Source organism: Hyalella azteca, unplaced genomic scaffold (assembly GCF_000764305.2).
Source record: "Hyalella azteca isolate HAZT.00-mixed unplaced genomic scaffold, Hazt_2.0.2 contig8664, whole genome shotgun sequence".
In the NCBI taxonomy this organism is placed as follows: Eukaryota; Metazoa; Arthropoda; class Malacostraca; order Amphipoda; family Hyalellidae; genus Hyalella; species Hyalella azteca.
In genome coordinates, this window is record NW_025938751.1 from 1 (window position 1) to 19574 (window position 19574).

Genomic DNA, 19574 nt, shown 5'->3' on the forward strand with positions numbered 1-19574 from the left:
TCGAGAAAAGATGTCACACAGGCAAAACGAAACGTATAGCTGAACGTTTAATAAATTCGTATACATCCACAGCACAAGCGCCAAAATATTATACGAGAAAATGTATCCGTAGGTATAATTGAAAGATGAGTTAATAAAGATTTATGAAGAAAGATTTGAAATTGAAACATAAAGAAACTGTGCCAAGTTTGTCACAAGACAATTATTTTATTGTGTGGCACTGGGTAAAACTAATGGGTAATGTTGTCCAAATAGAGCAAAGAGCGTACAAAGCACAGATATGCCCTTTTGCAGGCCTAAATTAGGGTAGGATGACCTGCACACGGGCAATAATTTCATCGTTATTTATATAATGTCTTGTTTCTATCTCTGAGCGCATCAAGTCTTATTTTGGAGCCTCAGACGCGCAGTTCAGAGGTGGAGCAGAAGTTGTCTTACGTCGATATGAGCTGGTCGAAGAAGTTCTCCTTGCCTGGACGGGTAGGAAAGATGAGTGGAAGTTAGAGCTTCCCGAAACCTTATCTTAGAAGTAGTAAGTTGAGTGAACTATTTATATAATTATAGGTTTATTGTGCGATGGTAATAATGTATCATGTTTCAAACGAATTTGATCAAATAACAATGCTTATTTGCTGTGTGACCGTATTTTGCACGGAATGTTTTCACACATTTCCATTCAAGAAACAACGGAAAAAATTAAGTTTACTACTTGTTCCAATGAACAGCTTTATTTACATACTAAATGCAATAAATTGACTCCAAGAGACGTCCTACTGCTAGCACTAAGTACGCATATAGATGGTGATTCATTTCGTAGACGGATTCCTGACTACTTTCCCCGACATTTTTTTTGCAACTGCCTGGACGTTACAAGAACAACAGGACGACTTAATCGCCGGATTGCAAAGGGAAGATCGCTTGCAATCAGCTAAAGGAACCGGGCTTTGTTTAGCTGGCTTGGGTGACCGGCCATGGCAAGTTGATGCAATTCATCACTGTCACTCACGGATTAGGATGCCCCTGCAAGGCTCGGATGCAGTCATGTAGCCCAGCTCATCCACCTCGGTGGCACACACAGGCCTGTTTGTCCCCTCACAGCTTCCCGTTGGACACACGCAGCTTGAGTGGCTTTGCTTTGTGGACGGCAGCTTGAATGGGAAGACGCACTCCTTGCCGGAGACTGTGTCAATGCGCTGTACTTCTGTCGCAAACACAAACTCTTTTGTGAATAAAGGCTAGAGTAAACATGGCGGAATACGTTGCTGCTGATGTGAATGTATGTAGGTTCTTGTAGTAGAGCAGATTCTGCACAAATACTGCAAAATATGATGCGCACGCATCTGTCGTTCACATCTATTCAGCCTTGCAAAGTTGATTTTGTTAATTGAGTTGACATTTGCGCTTAAGTTCTGTCTTTGATATAATTTTTCCGACCATTTAAATATTTTTGTCTATTTCTATGTTGTTTCTCCTTTGTTTTATGCCAATATATTGCTGAATCTATGACTTGAATGAGATATGGTTTAAAATTCTACAAAAACTACGACTTTGTCACCTGAACCCCTTACATATTATGATAAGATGGCTAAAATTAATGGATTAAATTTTCATTAATTCAAGGTAATAAATATATCTGATTCAATATGTCATTACCAGATTTAGGTCTTTTCAAATTACACGAAATAATCAAATACATTATCGTCACAAGGACTTTTACGGTAAAATTCAGCTGTGATTCAGTGATTCAAAATTCAGCAAAATTCACTAAAACTTTGCATTTCCAAATATAGTCGAAGACTTATATTTTTTAGAGGACTTTGAGTGACGAGCTCACCTTCGTCGCCGCTGGAGCGCAGGTTGCCGAAGCCCAGCAGCGCGTCGCGCATGTCTGAGAGAATTATGCGGCCTTCGATAACTCAATTAATTTGGATTAGTGAAAGATGTAGAGAATATATTAATATTAATACCAAGATTCTGCATCCATGCTAATACCAAGACCTTTATTTTGATCATTGATTGGTACTTGGAATTTATTCTATCTTATACGATAATTTAAAACTGCATTGCACCTCACTGACGAATTCGGCATGCAATACGGCCGACAGAGGTCAGAAAATTTCAAACTGAGAATTAGGGTGTATTATAATTTGACTGAAATTAAGGTCACGATCTAGCTGCATAAAATAATGTCTGACAAACGATGCCCAACCCAAATTGTGTGATACTGCTTAAGAATGGCATAAATAACACAGTATTTTTAAGGGTTGTTGTTAGTTGCCGGGGTCTGCAGCTCGGCGGCGCCCCCTGTAAAGGCAGCGGCTCCGGGGGAGGAGGAGGGAGCGGAGGATCCACTCCAAGGACGTTAGAAAAGGATGGGAGTGATGAGAGGAATGCCTCAGTCGGTCCAGAGTTAGACCAGAGGTCCAGTGAGGTTAGCGAGGTGGGGTGCGTTGGGCAGCTGAAGAGGTGATGGTGGTATGATCCATTGCGCCACGGCAAGGTACGAATTAAGTCGCGGTGAGTAGCCAGAGCGTAGCTGGGAAAGGGCGCTTCTGGATGCTCTGGGGAGGGCTAGTTCGCTGGATGAGATAGATGGGGCAGGGATCAGCAACACCTTGCTAGGAGCTGCTGAGGAGGAGACGGCAGAGCCGTGTTGGGTGCTGATGGCAACGGGGTAGGAGTCAAGGGGGAAGGACCCCACCTCCAGCAAGTGTGAGACGTAAGGTAGGAAGCGGGTCTGAAACGCGTGCTTCATGGAACGGGGCCCCGATGTCTGGGTGACAATAAGGTAGCTGGGATGGTGCGGTCGTAGGACGCTGGCAAGGTACTGTGAGCAGAGGACAGAGAGGTGTTCGGCCACGGGTAAAACCTCAGCTTTACTGTGCAGGTGCGAAGCGGAGGCCATTTGAAGAGATACCGTGGCTATGCGGAGAGCAGAATTTTGGATGGTTTGCAGCTTAGAGATTGCCAAAGGAGAGGCGTTAGGGAACCACACTGGGGCAGCGTAGGTGATGAGGGACTTAATGAGGGCCTTGAAAGTCACAAGGAGGGTTTCCTTCTGCTGTCCCCAGCTGGTTCCGGCAAGTGTTTTCAGCATGTTGAGGCCCAGGCGGGCTCTGATATATTGCGGCAATGTGTGAAGAGAAGGTGAAGTGAAGGTCAAAAGTAATCCCGAAGATCTTCGGAGTCCGACAGAGTGAAGGTCAGACCCCTCCCGACGACGGAAGTTGAGGATAGTTAGGGAGTCCGGGCCAGTGGCGGTGGAGGTACCAGAGCTCCATACCGCCCGTCCGGTCTGATCCGCAGTGAACATGAGAGGCGTGTCGGAGGGAAGGTTGCGGCGCTTGATGCCTCTGTAAGTTGACCTGCAGGAGGGGTCACGTTGATATTGGGAGAACCAACGTAAATTGGCGGCAACAGGACGAGGCTATGATATGGTCTGCAGTGGCATGGGAATTATTGAAGGAAATGGGTTAGTTGGGGGACGGTCTGGTTGACTGGCCGGAGAGGGAGCGTAGGAGCGACCAGAATTTGGAGGGGTTTGTCTGCAGGCTGGTTGACAGGACCTCCTTGATCCAGGTTGTGCGGGAGTGTGTGAAAATGTATGCTGGGATGTAGTTGTTGAGGACCGGAAGGCTGGGGTGGTAGGGGTTCAGAGCACGGGTCCTATCCCGTTCTTGTATGAGAGGGATGGCTGATGGTGGTAAATTGGGAATAAAATCCTATCTATAACCACGAGGCATGTGTCGACTGACCGCCAAGGTGAGAATCCTCATAAGAGGATCTCTTCCTGGGATCAGGGAGAGGTGGGAGCAGCAGCCCTGAAAGCGGCTTCCGTGTCGGCAGTGTAGGCATCTCAATCTGCCGGTCAGGAGTTGATGTAGGTGCGGGGGTGACGATTATTGGAGTGCTCATGGAGTCTAGGGAGATAGAAATGGGAGATGGTCGGAGTTGAGGTGGGTCAGCGAGGTCCAGACAGCGTTTAGACTTTAGGACCAGATGTGAACTGATGAGGGTGAGGTCGGGTGAAGATGGAATTCCTTGTGACGGGAGCCTGGTGGGAGTGACCTGATTGAGGAAGTGGTGTGTGGGGGAGGATGGAGTAGCAATACACCCGGGGCAAGTCCAGGTGTGGCAGTACTGGTATGTCCTGCTGAGACCGGAGCACCGTTTATGGACCCAGAGCTTACAGCAATTACACAGGAAGGAAGTTCCCCGCCAGGTGACCGAGCGCCCGCAGACGCCACAAGGGTGAGGGATATCAAGGACGGGGTGGAGGGGTGGATACCCACACCATCAAGAGAAGAAGGACGACGGTAACAGGGTCAACTGGACGGGCTGCAGCGGAGTATTGGAGGAACGACCAAGAGAACTAAAGAACCCCCCCCCCAGCGACAAAGAGAAATCCTCCGGCTGCAGCGACTCACCCCCCCCCCCATGGGGGCGCCGCCGAGCCGAAAAAATATAACTCAAGACTCAATGCAGTGAGTGACAGAGAGCGCATTTTCTCGTTGACGAAAACGTGAAATCACGGACAGACGGACATTGCGAGCACAATAGCGCATTTTTTCGATAAATGAGAAAATTCGCTAAAAATGGCTCGCACCAGGTCCGGGAATTTGGCCCCCCGAGAGGCACAGGCTCCTAAGGTAATCGGGAGCCCCATCCGGGGCTCCTAAGGTTTATAAGGGTAATCGGGCTCCTTTAATATTATTTATGATACGCCCCAGTATAGAAGGATATCTTTGACCGAAGCCGTTCAGATTTCAGCTACAATCATGTTAATACCTTTGAGAATAGTGGCATAATATTTAGTATCAAATTAAATGCTAGTAATTCTCACTGTCGAACAAAGTGAAAAACTAGAAATTTTTATTTCTGATCTTGTATCACTTCATCATGACATTTCCAACTAGCATTTAAGAAAATTTCTTTATCAAATATCAAAGAAACATAATCATCCAAGGCAATTGTTCGATCTCTTTACATATTAAAACTCTACTAAAAGCCGGAAATTATGTTTCAACATTAGTGTCATGATCTGATAGAAAGATTTCTTCCCAAGAGCGCAGTGCAATGATCAGTCGGAAAGACAGTTTACTTTGAATGCGGTGCGGTAATAAGGCAATGCAATCAACAGCAATTATTTATAAAGCTCACCCAGCAGCCAGTCTTTGTCCCACGCCACGTGTTTAACGTCAGAGCTCTCTTTCGTATCTGAAAGGAAAATCATTGTGAAATTACGTGCATAATGGGGAAATTAGTGCTTAAGGAGATGCAACATTACACGTGTGGCCAGGATAAATTAGTGCTTAAGGAAATGAGACCTTATGAATGTAGCAGGGATAAATTAGTGCTTCGAGACATTACGCGTGTGTCGGGGATAAATTATTGCTTAGGGAAATCGTATATTACATGTGTAGCTGGCCTTAATATTATTATTGCTTAGTGAGAAGACTCATTACTTCAGTGGAATTTATAATCTAGTTCATAAGGAGACACATTACATGCATTGAAAGTATAAATTCCACTTAAGTCATGTAATAAATCGCACGTATAACAAATGGCATCAATTATTGTATTTTAATCTAAAATATTTTCCTCTAAAAACTTTTGTAATGAGAATTTTGCGGATTTTCTTTTTTGGAGCCTTATATGGAATAGTCACTACGAGTGTCAGTTATATTCGTAGCTATCATTGCTCGTAACACAATTCACAATTTTGGTGTCCTTCGCTCACAACGGCCCGGCGAGCACTTCTCCCTCCTGACGACGTTGCGGAGTTCGTCAACCTCCACGGCGCACCAGGCGTCCTCGTCCTCCGTGGTACCCGCCCTGGTGCAGTCCCAGTAGGTGGAGTTCTCGAACACGAAGGGAACAATGCAGCGCGTGCCGTAACTGTCCCCGCCACCCACCCACATCTGACCAGACCGCGTGTCTGGCACAACCGACGTCATGACCGATGATGTTGTGTCTTCTGCTCAAATGAAATGTAGTATTTAAAGAANAATGAAATGTAGTATTTAAAGAAACGTGCCATAATCGTTTGGTCATCAACCAACATCTGACCAGACCGCGTGTCTGGCACAACTGATGTCATGACCGATGATGTTGTGTCTTCTGCTCAAATGAAATGTAGTATTTAAAGAAACGTGCCATAATCATTTGGTCATCAACCAACATTTGACACAACCGACGTTATTACTGAAGACATCGTGTCTTTTGCTCAAAAATATCCAGGATTTGAATGCATGACAAACTACTGAAATAAATACTAATGACAAATATTGTACCACTTTAAATTTATGATGAAAAAGCTTCTGAGCCACGCATTGTTCAAAGAAAATGTCTATTTTTATTATCGAAGAAATTGCTCATTATTATTTCAAAGGAAATGTAACATATTAATAAAAGAAGATGGCACTTTATCAACATGAACTTGAACTTGAACACGAACTTGACACTTGGCATCTTGGCAAGTAATTACAGACTTGCATCTGCTCCATTAAATTCGCCTATGATAAAATTTTCTATCCTCTTGTCTATCAGATTTATATAATTAAGATAACAAGAGTTGACAACATCAAGATTTCAAGATTAATTAACACCGCATGATGTGTGGGTTTATCTTCTTAGCACATTACATTATCTTCACATTACAACTCTTGTGCTTATATTAAATGTGACCCTTTCATTCAATTTCATTCACATGTAAAAACTTGATTATATATTTGACTTCATTTACTCCTGTATAATTATTTGCCCTTGAACTTTTAAATATGCAGTTAATACATCTTAATACAGAAATTATAAATGTATAAGCGAGTTCAGAAGTGATTTTACACAGCTATTGCAAGTAATAGTTTGACATTAAATTCATCGAGCTAATCCTAAATTATTTATTATTGACGACAAATTTGCTATCACGCGCATGCTGTACTACTGGGTATAGTTTTAAATTTAAATTAAATTGTTTAAGGCTTATTTAATTGAATTAACACGTTAAATAACACTCACCTTCACATTCTTCCGCCATTATCAATATGTCTTCATCCGAAGCGTCTGAAACATAAGAATTATAGTTAAGCTGGAGATTACTGAGGTGAATAGTGACGCATTTTAGCAATGCTACTTTTGAAAAAGGTTGATATGAAAATATTTGGATATTTTCAAAAATAGTATAAAGTAAAGATATTCAGACAACTATCTCACTGAGATAGGATATAGTATGAATACATTGCAGGTAGTGTTTAAGGATTGATAGATAAACTAGAAGTCATTTCGGCTTCATAAATTATTAATGGATAGTTTAACCGGGTTTAAGTGATGCATCCAATATGCACAGTTTCTTAGCTATTTATTTATGTAATCATTTATTTAGTCGGAATGTAATCATTGTTTATTTGGACAAACTCTAACATTGGTCGTCCTCATTCGCCTTGATTTGCGTCAGTTATTTGGGAGTGCGAAGCGATCTATTCATGCTGGTGAGGCCATGATCTTATTTTTTGGAATTACAGTCATCTATAAACTCCCACGTGGAATGGAAAAATCCACAGAACGAATTAAAAGAAAATATTTTATACAAATGGTCAGTAATTCCGCATCTAATATTCATAGCTGCCTAGCCCTAAATATTACTAAGTAAATTAGAGTCATACAGTACATGTTAAGCTTCCTCTTTTTAGCACATTTTCTCATTTATGGAAAAAAGCCCTATTGTGCTCGTCATGTCCGTCCGTCTGTCTGTCCGTCCGTCTGTCTGTCTGTCCGTCTGTCTGTCACTCTAAACTTTCGAGTTCCTATTTTATAAACCTTCGAGTTTCTATTTTATAAACACTCTAAACTTTCGAGTTCCTATTTTATAAACCTTCGAGTTCCTATTTTATAAACACTCTAAACGTTCATGTTTCTATTTTATAAACGCTTTTCTATTTTATAAACACTCTAAACCTGGCCCCGTATTATCAAGATGAAACGCCTGGCCCCGGCGCTGCACTCACCTGTCATGAGGGGGCAGTCGCCGGTCTCGCTGACTTCACCTTTCTCGTTCACTGCAGTGGCGCACCAACCTGCGGAACAACAGCAAAACAAATACTCACGTGGTGCATAGATATCTCTTGAAATAATGCGTCATTTTAAGTATAGCACTGAAGTAGAGTAATTTAAAACTGGTAAAAATTTACTTATATTTTTTTGTAGTAAAGGTGCAAATTAAAAACTATTTAAAATCAACGAGTTTACCATGAATTGTCCAAACCCATCTTCACCTAACTTTTAACCTAACTTTAAATATGGTAAAAGTATGTTTTTGCTATGAATGAATGTTGAGAGCCTCGAAAAACTCACCGTTATCGCCAAGCATCTCAGTGCTGTTCTTAGGGGCGCAGCCGTAGTAGACTCTGCCTTGGTGCGTGAAGGGCAACACGCACAGGCGCTGTTGTTTGGTCATGATGTTGTTCGTAATAGAAAGCACTAGAAGAAACTTAGCGTAAGTTTTTGCTCGTTTTAACAATTAAATATAGAATTTCCTGGATTTATTTTTTCCTTTATGTATATATGTAGATTTTTCTTAATGTATATATTTTTTGCGCTAACTTTAACTCATCAAAGTTCTGCGAGATCAAATTTGATCACTGTTCGTTTATTGCCATATTCCTAAGAAATAGAAAAGCTCCACTAAATTTAATTAAATTATACGCCTATATCAGTACTAACTGCATGAATGTTCACAGATTTCAGTCAACAAAAAAACCATCGTTGAAAATATCAACAAACAAAACACAACAAGACTTTTTAAAAAATTAATCGTAAAAATTCCGGTTGGTAATCGTATTTTGTGGACAGGCAATCCTTTTACATTCAGTAGCGAATGTAAAACATTCGCTACTCAGTAGCGAATGTAAAACATTCGCTGCTGAACATTCATTCATTACATTCGTGCGAATTCTCAACTGCTCGATGCTACACGCTAAGGCTGTTCTTCCCTCAAGGGGAAACTACAAGAGACCGGCGCCTCGAAACGAGAAGGAAATGCCAACGAACGAAATCCGGAAAGATATACATAACTTTTACGACTGTTCGACAGAATAGTGCTGGGAGACTACCGCTTTCTCACTGTATCTCAATACGGCCGTGAAAAGGTTCAGTTGAGATAAAGCACTGAGTTCACAATGTATTTGGTAAAACACGCCTGTACAATTGCGTTGTGCCAGATGGCAGGAATTACCAGCGCGTAACTCAAACATGAATGAATAAAATTCTGAAAGTATTCAAAACCTAACTTGCGGAACGGTGAAATCTAAATGAAATTGGAATAATTATTGCTAAGATATGTGAATAAATTCAAACTATTCCCTAACAATAGGATAATTTTCTAGCACAATGATAGTTTACTAGGACGATGATAGTTTACTAGGACGATGATAGTTTACTAGGAGGATGATAGTTTGCTATGACGATGATAGTTTACTATAACGATGATTGTTTACTAGGACGATGATAGTTTACTATGAAGATGATAATTTCCTAGCACGATGACAGACAAACGGCGAAAAATTAGTAATGTTGGTCACCAGTGATAATTCATTCAGTCAAATGGGAAACATCATTGAGGTTACTAACACAATGTTGAGCATGGCACTAGTAATTTTATATTTTCGAAGAGTGAATTAAATTGGATCTAATAGGCACACTTACTTTTTAGTCCTTCGCACGAGTTGTCTGTTGAAAAGAAAAATAAACCAAGTTTAAGGACATTTGCCGAAAAAATAGACATTTTTGCCGGATTTTTTTCTTACAAACGCGGTCTTTCAATTATGCACTCAGAAATCATAAGAATTGATCACTTTTTCCAAAATATTAATTCAAAATATTGAGTCTTTTAGTACCTTAATATTTTATTAACACTAATCCCTCAAATCCCTCAACACTAATCCCTAATCCCTCAAATTAAGGTACTGAACAACAAATGCAACAGCGCGTACCAAAAGCTTGCACTGTAATCACTGCAAAAACTCACAGTACTCGTGCCTCTTGCAGTGCTTCCAGCGCAGCACCTCAAGATCTCTCGTCACCGTCACAGCGCACCAGGACTCGTGACCGTATTTCTGCGTCATTTCAAGCTCATATGAGAAGAGATCTTGGTAAATAAAGCGAATTACAATAATAATTTTTGACTAATACATGCAACCCATCCGCTAAACGACAGATAAATTTGCTGGTAGGTCTTTCTCACAGTTGGATTCATCCTGTAATTACTAAACTTGGCCAAAATGAACACTTATAAACAAGGAAACATTCATGAATTTCCTCCAGTTCCACTCCATGATGTCTGAAGCACATGCTTGAGCTGAGAATGAGGACATATTCACACAACCTATAGCAAGGCATCACAGCTAAAGCGTAGTTGTGTAAATGTTGCATGGCGAGCGCGATGCTTAAGAGTGGACCAAAAGATCGGGCCACGAGCGTTTGTTGATATTTTGTCGAACGTTAAACCAAATCACCCGAGAGAAGCTGGCCGTTGCCACAGCTTTCGAGAACTTCGCAACCAAGATGGCGTCTTCCATGGCATTTACGTTCTAACTTCGGTCTGACTTTCGCTGGAGTTTCACTACGTTATGAAGACTGTACTTAGCAAATATTAGAACTATGCACACAATGTTCTTCAGTACCACTGATGTTAATGCTATTTTTTCAAATATTCTCAAGTTTAGAAGAAAAAATTTTGGCAAAATTTGTGTGCAAGGTACAGTTTATATTTGTTCAAAGATTAGCGAAAAGGGAAACAGTTTTAGATACATTCTGAATGCTGTTTGGTCGAATGGGCCTCTAAAAGTGTAGCTATCGAAGTTTTGCTTGCTCGTATCTTAGTAATACGACCGGCGTCGCATAAAGACTTTGAACTGTTGAAGGCAACAAAGACTTCGCGTAGTAAGCCATAATGGCGATCAAAACGGGCATCAAACCGAATATCGTGAATTTTTGGCCGTCGCTGCACGGAATTTTCGGTGCAAACTCCGATTCATATTAGGTTGATCAATGATTTGAATGGGGAGAGCTTCGGAAGATCTATCACGTTATAATTTCCAGAGATGGAAAGTTGTTGTAAAATTTTACTTTTTAAAAAGCCCCATTAACGTTCACGAGGAAATAACGGTTGATAATATGCCGAAAATAATTTGAGTGCCAGATGGAAATACATATTTAATATCTATATTAGAACTAATTATTAGGTTGATAATTATTCGTGTGTAAAAAGTTTTACACATTTTGAGTGCACTTGAAAAAATGGACCCACCCTGACTGTACAATAAATTGCAGAACGCAAGAAATTCGACGTATTCCCATTCCAATTCTGCACCCACGTTTGGGTACGCACGCAGTGAAAGCAGGTTGCCAGCGTGCTGGTTACCTGCTCAGGCTAGCGCCTGAAACCATAGAATACAGAAGCCTATTCATACAGGTTTTCACTGTGAACACTTACATTATTATCCTATGTTCATTCTTGTGGCAGGTTGGAGCTGGTTGCCCGCGCGGGCAAACCTGCTTTCACTGTGTGCGTACCCTTTGGCACTCATGCTACCGAAGTTCGGTACGTTTGGAGTTCCTTATTCTAGTTCGGTGTCCGCGTATGACAACTCACGCTGTCGAGGTGCTGCACGCAGTCGAGATAGACCCGACCTCGGTGCTTGAAGGGTAACACACAGCGGGACCCGTCCACGGCTTGCCTCGACACGAGCTCCTTTGGGCCTTAAATAACGAGGAAACATGAATTATCTTGTCTATTACTGATGGTGAAACACGGTGTTTATTTTTTTTTACTTTGAGCGAGGGAAAGACGCAAAAATGTTAAGGAGTCCGACGATTGCAAAAAATTGAGATTCATTAAAATCCTACTGCATGAATATTAATTCCGACTTTGATCATCTTTCATTTTTAGCACTGCTTTATACAAATCCAAAAGAACATCCCTTTAACCCCTTCTGCGGCCGGTTTTCAAAGTAGGTGCCATTTTGGATTGACAATTGTATTAAATTATTGACAATTAGTGTAATATTGAAAATATTATTGTGGGAAAACATAATGACTGGATTTACAACCATTATTCAAATACGACTATATATTAAACTGGTCATACGTATTTTCTATCTGAACTTTATTTGGTTCACCTTGTTCACCGATTTCATGCACACAAAAATTTCTCGTTGAGCTCCCGTTGTGATGCGCATAAAACTTTGTAGAGATATGAATTGGTATCAATAACATAACATTGGTATCCTACATCCCATGCAGAAACCCATTTCATTAACAAATTTTATTCTCCCACGACTATACTTTTACAATATAAAGAAAATTCGACTTAGTAAGCTATAACTTTTCTTGCATGCGGAAATATTGCCGGCTTATTCCGCGAAGTTTGTTCGTCTATAACCCTTCCCCCCGCACCTGTTCGCTCCCAGCAGACATGACGGAAGACCAATTCAATTTGCTGAATTCATCAAAATTCATCAAAAGGGAAGTCTTAACATGTTTTTTTTCTTGCAGGGAGTGACGTCTGTGTCCTTGTCAAATGGAATTTTTATGCCAAGAAACAAGTTAATCCCCAGTGAAACATTTGTTGTGGTATTTTTTTACAAGAAAGGGAAGTCGGCAATTCGTTTGCTGCATGACACATTTGAACGTTAAAGAAGATGTTATATAGTTCGTATTTCTAAGAATTCAATAGTAAAGGAAAAGGTAACAATTCATTGTTTCATGTATTAGCGTTAAATATAGTTTAAAGCATAAATTAACCGATAAAATTCAAAGTACCTTATAAAACTTTGAAGTGACAATTCCAAACCGATCAGAACTACATTCTTTTCGAACAAGGTTTCAATTGAAAAATGGGCATGGATTCAAATATCCTGAAATCTGATGCACTGAAAGTGGAAAAATTGTTACAATGACTATCGTGAACAGGAACGTCGCATTGTTCGGGATGTAAGTCGTACATGCAAATATTTTAAAATATTTTGTCGAGATTTTTTGACAGGTCAACTGTCGGCTAGATTTTCCGCCCATACTTTTTGCAAAAGTGTCGATGAAACCTTTTGAATTTATAAAATCACTGATGGAGCTAGATCCAAAAATAGTGTGACATTTTTCGGTCACTAAACAATTAAATTTAAATGTCAGTTTCAGGCTTTTGTCTTCCAAAAATCACCGTTTCAGGTTTAGCACGAGCTTTTTCAATTTATATCCATTATGTTCGAATTGAATTGGGAATACAGCGTGTCATCCGAATTTGCTCCATCATTAAAGTAATATATTTTGAATTAGAATGTTTGCGTAACCATTTTTATAAATGGTATTTTATCACAACTTTTGCTTACCTGAAAGTTAATGTCAAATGATTTTCTGAAGTTTTTCCTGGGGTTGATAGGAATGATAGTAAAAGTAGTCATGGAAATGCATTATACTTTGGCCCTGCTTTAAATATTATGTCCACGGAATCGAAAATCGTATTCCTCTAATACTTTTCGAACGTTAACTAAATGTATTTAGGTTAATAATTTTTTAATTGGTTCCTAATTTATTCCTAAAAATCATCTTAGTGCCCAAGTGCGATCCTCTATGGTATATAAAAGTACAATTGTTTGTAGTACGCATCAGCGTACATCGATATGACGTCACGTAATTTTAATGTCAGACTGGCTAAATAAATATACGTGATTTATCGTACCGTATATTCGATGCACGCCACAACATTCAGCTGTGCGCCTTCGCGCCAAACGGTGAGAACGAGATTCCAAATTTTGTGTCAGAAAAATATTTTACAATTTTTCTTTCCTCAGCGCGTAGTTAAAATGGGAGGATTTGAAATTTCTTGCACGTTTTTTCCAATGCAACCCATGTTCGAGCACTGCTTAGAGTTCATATCTGCTAAAAATTTCATTAGATAATAATTTCCGTTACAATGGCATTATTGGTCCATTTATCTGTTGTGTTAATACAGCCGCAACAGCTCAGTATATTGGTATTATTGAATTTCCAAAAGGATTATACGATTTCATTTGAAATACGATTAATTTTCATCGCCTATTCGTCGCCTTTCAAATCGAAGCGTGTACTCCCATCACCAAGCCTCGATATTTTTTCGATCTCGTGACAATTTAGATGCTTAGTTTGTTTGATGCGCTGAAAGCCTTAAATGATAGCATTCATATTATTAAATTCTTTGGGATGTTGATTCTCCCAACTCGCTTAGAAAAATATTCTTTTCCTCCGATATTATTAAGCAACGTTCAAATAAGCTCGAAATGGTGAGATCACCAATTATTTGATTGGAAGACCAATATATTGGTCCTGTTATTGTGCTCCTGTCTAATTTGATTATATAATGGCAGATTTGTGTGACCTATAGGATTCTTTGTCCCTTACGTTTTAAAACTGGTCTGCATCCACTATTTTTTTCATTCCACTATTATTTTCACTATTCCACTTTACTCAATTGTTTAAGATCTTTTCTAAATGAACTTTTTGACGTTTGAATTCAATCTCCATGCGTGAGATTGGTTTTTGTTACAAATTCCTCGGAAGATTGTCGGTTAAAGAGCAATGATTTAGACAGCAGTCTCAATTTATAGTTGACTTTGAACGCTCAAGTACAGGTAAGGCCTACAATTTACATAGGAGGAAAACCATGAAGTTCAAACTATAAAAAGTTTGGAAACTCCTCGTCTATGTTATGAAAATTTACATAATTTGTGTTCGTAACGACCTCACGGTGGATCATTTCCTTGACTAACCAATAACCGATCTCAATTTGTATTGAAAACCTCGGCCTGAAGCACGCATTTCTTAGTTCACAGAATCACAGCTATACCATCTCATCACGCGATCGTTTCAATGAACGCGGTTCTCTTTGTGTTTTTCAGGGATGAGCGCCCAAAAATAAACCCATGACAACACAGAATAGAATCGTCGAATAGTTGTTAACAGAATAAAACGATATTTTTGTTTATTATAGTCAGCAGCACAATTTTGTTCTCAGGCGTTTGAAAATCCACCGTTTTGTGTTTATGAACAATTCAAAAACTATTTCAACTTTTTCTGATATTCCTCATAATATAAACTATCTGAAGATTTTTTGACTATGAAATTTCCGAATCATAAATTTGTATGTAGCTATTTCGTAAGTACACATCCACACGTCAGCATGATTTTTTCCCGTTTTGGTCTACCACAAATAACTTCAATTCTAGTAATTATTTCTTCATCACACTCAAGGCGTTTGGTAAATTAATTCGATGTGAACTGCAGCGCTCCCAGTATAACGTAAACAATGTCCACTTGGCACACACTCGCTCGCTTCTCCGGAAGTTTGAATCTATTGCTCAAGAGAAGAAATTCCTGTTATAAATCTTGGCAAGCTTAACGATGGCCATTCGTAGGCCATGCATGCGTCAGTAAAAATTTTAAGCCAGGTTGCAGAATTTCAATTAAGGAAAGGTCTGAGGAAGAGATTGATTTGAAGCGCGACAAAATAGGAATAGCGCCCTCTGGTTACCGGCACGATGAAGCTACCATGTCGCCTAGTCCCTCGTGTACTCGAACATTGTCATCGTCATTGTAATTGTCATCGTCATCGTCTCTGTAACCTTCACAACCGAACCGAAAATTCAAATTAATATTCCTTTCTAATGCTTAAATAGAATACGACTAGAAAGTTACATTTCAATGTGCAAAATCATGTTCTACTTATACTAAATACAATTCTCAAACAATAATTCACAAAATTCCAAACATTGGCTTGAACCCACGAAAGTTTCGCTCAAACCAAATTTCCTTTCCCCGACCTATGAACATCTATTCATCCGAAACATGAATTCCAACCCATTCCGATTATTAATCATGTCTTTATTAGAATTTTATATAATTACGAACAAAATTTTAAACACGCTTGCCGCAATCTGACAAATCATACCTGAGTCGACGCATTTTCGTTGCCAGGGAGGAACGAAGGAGAGATCTGCAAAAGCATCATAAATAAACATATAATAAAGAGATAATTTATGATCAGCAGCTAAAATTTAAATGTATATATGCAGTAAAACAGATTACTATAATGAGCAGCCTGGCACATGTTGTCGGCGCATGTCGGCCAGTCATATGACATTTAACGCTGTTTCAAGAACAAAATCAGGGGCCTTACTTTAAAAGATGGTTAAGAGTACGTAATAATGGAAAGGATGGCCAATCAGCCAATGGCTAGCGTCTTAATTGTCAAGCTTAATAACCATTCACAGGCGAGGCCGCTAACTGTACGTAAGCTGGTACGTGTACTTAATTCCTATGTGTACTTAACTTTTATGAGTACTTACTCCTACATGTACTTAACTCCGACGTGTACTTAACTCCCCCATGTACTTAACTCCTACGTGTACTTAACTCCTACGTGTACTTAACTCTTACATGTACTTAATTCCTACGTGTATTTAACTCTTATGAGTACTTAACTCCTACGTGTACTCAACTCCTACGTGTACTTAACTCTTACGTGCACTCAATTCCTACATATGTACTTAACTCCTACGTGTACTTAACTCCTACGTGTACTTAACTCCTACGTGTACTTAACTCCTACACCACCCACCCACATCTGACCAGACCGCGTGTCTGGCACAACCGACGTCATGACCGACGATGTTGTGTCTTCTGCTCAAATGAAATGTAGTTTTAAAGAAACGTGGCATCATAATCGTTTGGTCATCAAACAACATCTGACACAACCGACGATGTTGTGTCTTCTGCTCAAATGAAATGTAGTTCTAAAGAAACGTGGCATCATAATCGTTTGGTCATCAAACAACATCTGACACAACCGACGATGTTGTGTCTTCTGCTCAAATGAAATGTAGTTTTAAAGAAACGTGCCATAATCGTTTGGTCATCCACCCACATCTGACCAGACCGCATGTCTGGCACAACCGACGTCATGACAGGGGGGGAAGGGGAGGGGGAGGGGGGCGTCATTTATTCAGCAGCCACCAGGGAAATTGAGCAGAAGAAATGAGCGGAAATTCGTCATTAGATTTCAGACGAGGACAAAGTTTTCCTCCCTCTTTTGATTCTATGTCCATTATTTCTGATAAATTCAGATCTTCATTCATATAAACGGTGATGAAATTCAAAATTCCATCAAAGAAACTTAAAGTTATTTTTTTTTAATTTCTGTTGAAGAAAATTCAAAATTCCATTCCATCCACAATTATTATTAATAAGAGGAAAGATTACCTCACGTTGAAGAGTAGGTAACTTCATTATTACCAGCCTATGTATTACGCACCAAAGTAATTTCTCAGTAGACGATAGTTAATCGCATGATTAACTGCACTCACATGAGGCAGACATAATTTACCCATACTTAAATATTTTTCAGTGATGTAAAACAAGAGATATCATAAAGCGATAATTATTGTATAATTTATTAGCACACCAGCCAGGCTCGCCCTGACAGCCTGAGTGAGCTAAGCCCTCCACACTGTACGGCGACGCGCACACCTTCTGCGCATGCGTCAGGTAGTCTTGGTAGTGACCTGTAGCGGAGCGAGGTAATATTAATTCATTATTACCTGGGCTAATTAGGATTGTTACGTTGCCTTTGCCTTCATCGTGCTTGATTATTTTTACTTCATCCTTACATTGCCAAATATTTAAAATAAATGCTTCATCGTGCTTCATTGCTGCTTCATTATTACGTTGATTGGTAACAAAACTAAATGATTTATTGTGCTTCATTATTACGTTGCCTAAACAGCTGTTTTTATTCTTCGCTTCAATTGAGGCATCATTTAATTTGGACGCAATGATTGCTACAAATACGAGTTTAAGTCTGAACTCAAGTGATGGCGTCAGTGAGACAGTATAAAAATTGAGCCCGTTGATTAAAATTGAAGATCTCGGCTTTAATTGATTTTGACCGAAACGATAAATCACAAATAGTTAAAATTAGGACTAAAATGAAGGTGCTAGAAAGAGGCAGTAAAAAATTGAGTCAGTTGATCGAAATACTCACCCAATGTGGGCAATTAAAAAAAAGTCACCATAGCTCGTTCCCAAGTGAGTGCAAACTCACCCCAGTCGACAATGCAGTCACCGCGCTCAGTGAGATCTCCAGCAGGGGTGACATCGGTGGCACACCATGTGCTGGCACTAGTCTGCTCTGCGAGGCACTCGTCATACCACTGCCCTTCATACCTGCAGTGCCACATCTCATTTGGTAGCGTCATACCACTGCCCTTCATACTTGCAGTGCCACATCTCATTTGGTATCGTCATACCACTGCCCTTCATACCTACAGTGCCACATCTCATTTAGTAGCGTCATACCACTGCCCTTCATACTTGCAGTGCCACATCTCATTTGGTATCGTCATACCACTGCCCTTCATACCTGCAGTGCCACATCTCATTTGGTAGCGTCATACCACTGCCCTTCATACTTGCAGTGCCACATCTCATTTAGTAACGTCATACCACTGCCTTTCATACCTGCAGTGCCACATCTCATTTAGTATCGTCATACCACTGCCCTTCATACCTGCAGTGCCACATCTCATTTAGTATCGTCATACCACTGCCTTTCATACCTGCAGTGCCACATCTCATTTAGTATCGTCATACCACTGCCCTTCATACTTGCAGTGCCACATCTCATTTAGTAGCGTCATACCACTGCCCTTCATACCAGCAGTGCCACATCTCATTTAGTAGCGTGTTAAGCGTGGCAATATATACCATTAAGCTCTTATTTGTATATTCAAGGTTCAAATTGAAAATTTATTAGCAGATAAGATGGTGCGAAAATTTTCAATGATAACCATGAATTTAATTTATGAATTATCATATTTTACTTAATTTTCTAACTATTAAAATAAAATTTGATGCACATTCCACTTACATGGAACGTTAGCCTCTTATCATTCCTTAAAAAGTACTGAGCAACCATTCTTCTTTTAAAATTCATTTTCACTTTTTACGATTTGCTTTACATTCATGAGGATTAAATGATCTCAACCGTTAATCCAGCAAACTTGAATCGAATGCCCTTATTTACATCAATTTAATATCCTGCCATCAGATATGAAATTCAGTAGAAAAGTTACACCGATAGGGGTATAATACACAGGTTCAATTTAGAATAGGGTAACATGGGGCAGCGAGCCCACTGCGGGTCACGGGCCCATAGCGGGTTTCTCGCTAAGTATGGCAGATATTGGTCCGTGTTCTCTACATTCATACCTGCAGTGCCACATCTCATTTAGTATCGTCATACCACTGCCTTTCATACCTGCAGTGCCACATCTCATTTAGTAACGTCATACCACCGCCCTTCATACCTGTAGTGCCACATCTCATTCAGTATCGTCATACCACTGCCCTTCATACCTGCAGTGCCACATCTCATTAAGTAGCGTGTTTAGCGTGGCAATATATATCATTAAGCTCTTATTTTCATCTTCATCATTAATATCGAAAATTTATTAGCAGATGAAATGGTGAGAAAAATTTCAATGTTAACCATG

At 39.9% G+C, this 19574-nt stretch overlaps 1 protein-coding gene across 1 annotated transcript; it reads right to left on the reverse strand.

Annotated features, from left to right (window-relative positions):
• Nucleotides 1–7: 7 nt before the first annotated feature.
• Nucleotides 8–16018, reverse strand: LOC108675362 (the record flags this gene model as incomplete). Its single annotated transcript, XM_047881707.1, is given in 12 exon segments — nucleotides 8–472; nucleotides 1007–1201; nucleotides 1835–1888; nucleotides 5161–5217; nucleotides 5741–5977; nucleotides 7018–7062; nucleotides 8004–8072; nucleotides 8350–8475; nucleotides 9700–9723; nucleotides 10022–10109; nucleotides 11648–11754; nucleotides 15974–16018. Coding segments are annotated over 9 exon segments (822 nt in total). The 3' UTR covers nucleotides 8–434.
• Nucleotides 16019–19574: the final 3556 nt, after the last annotated feature.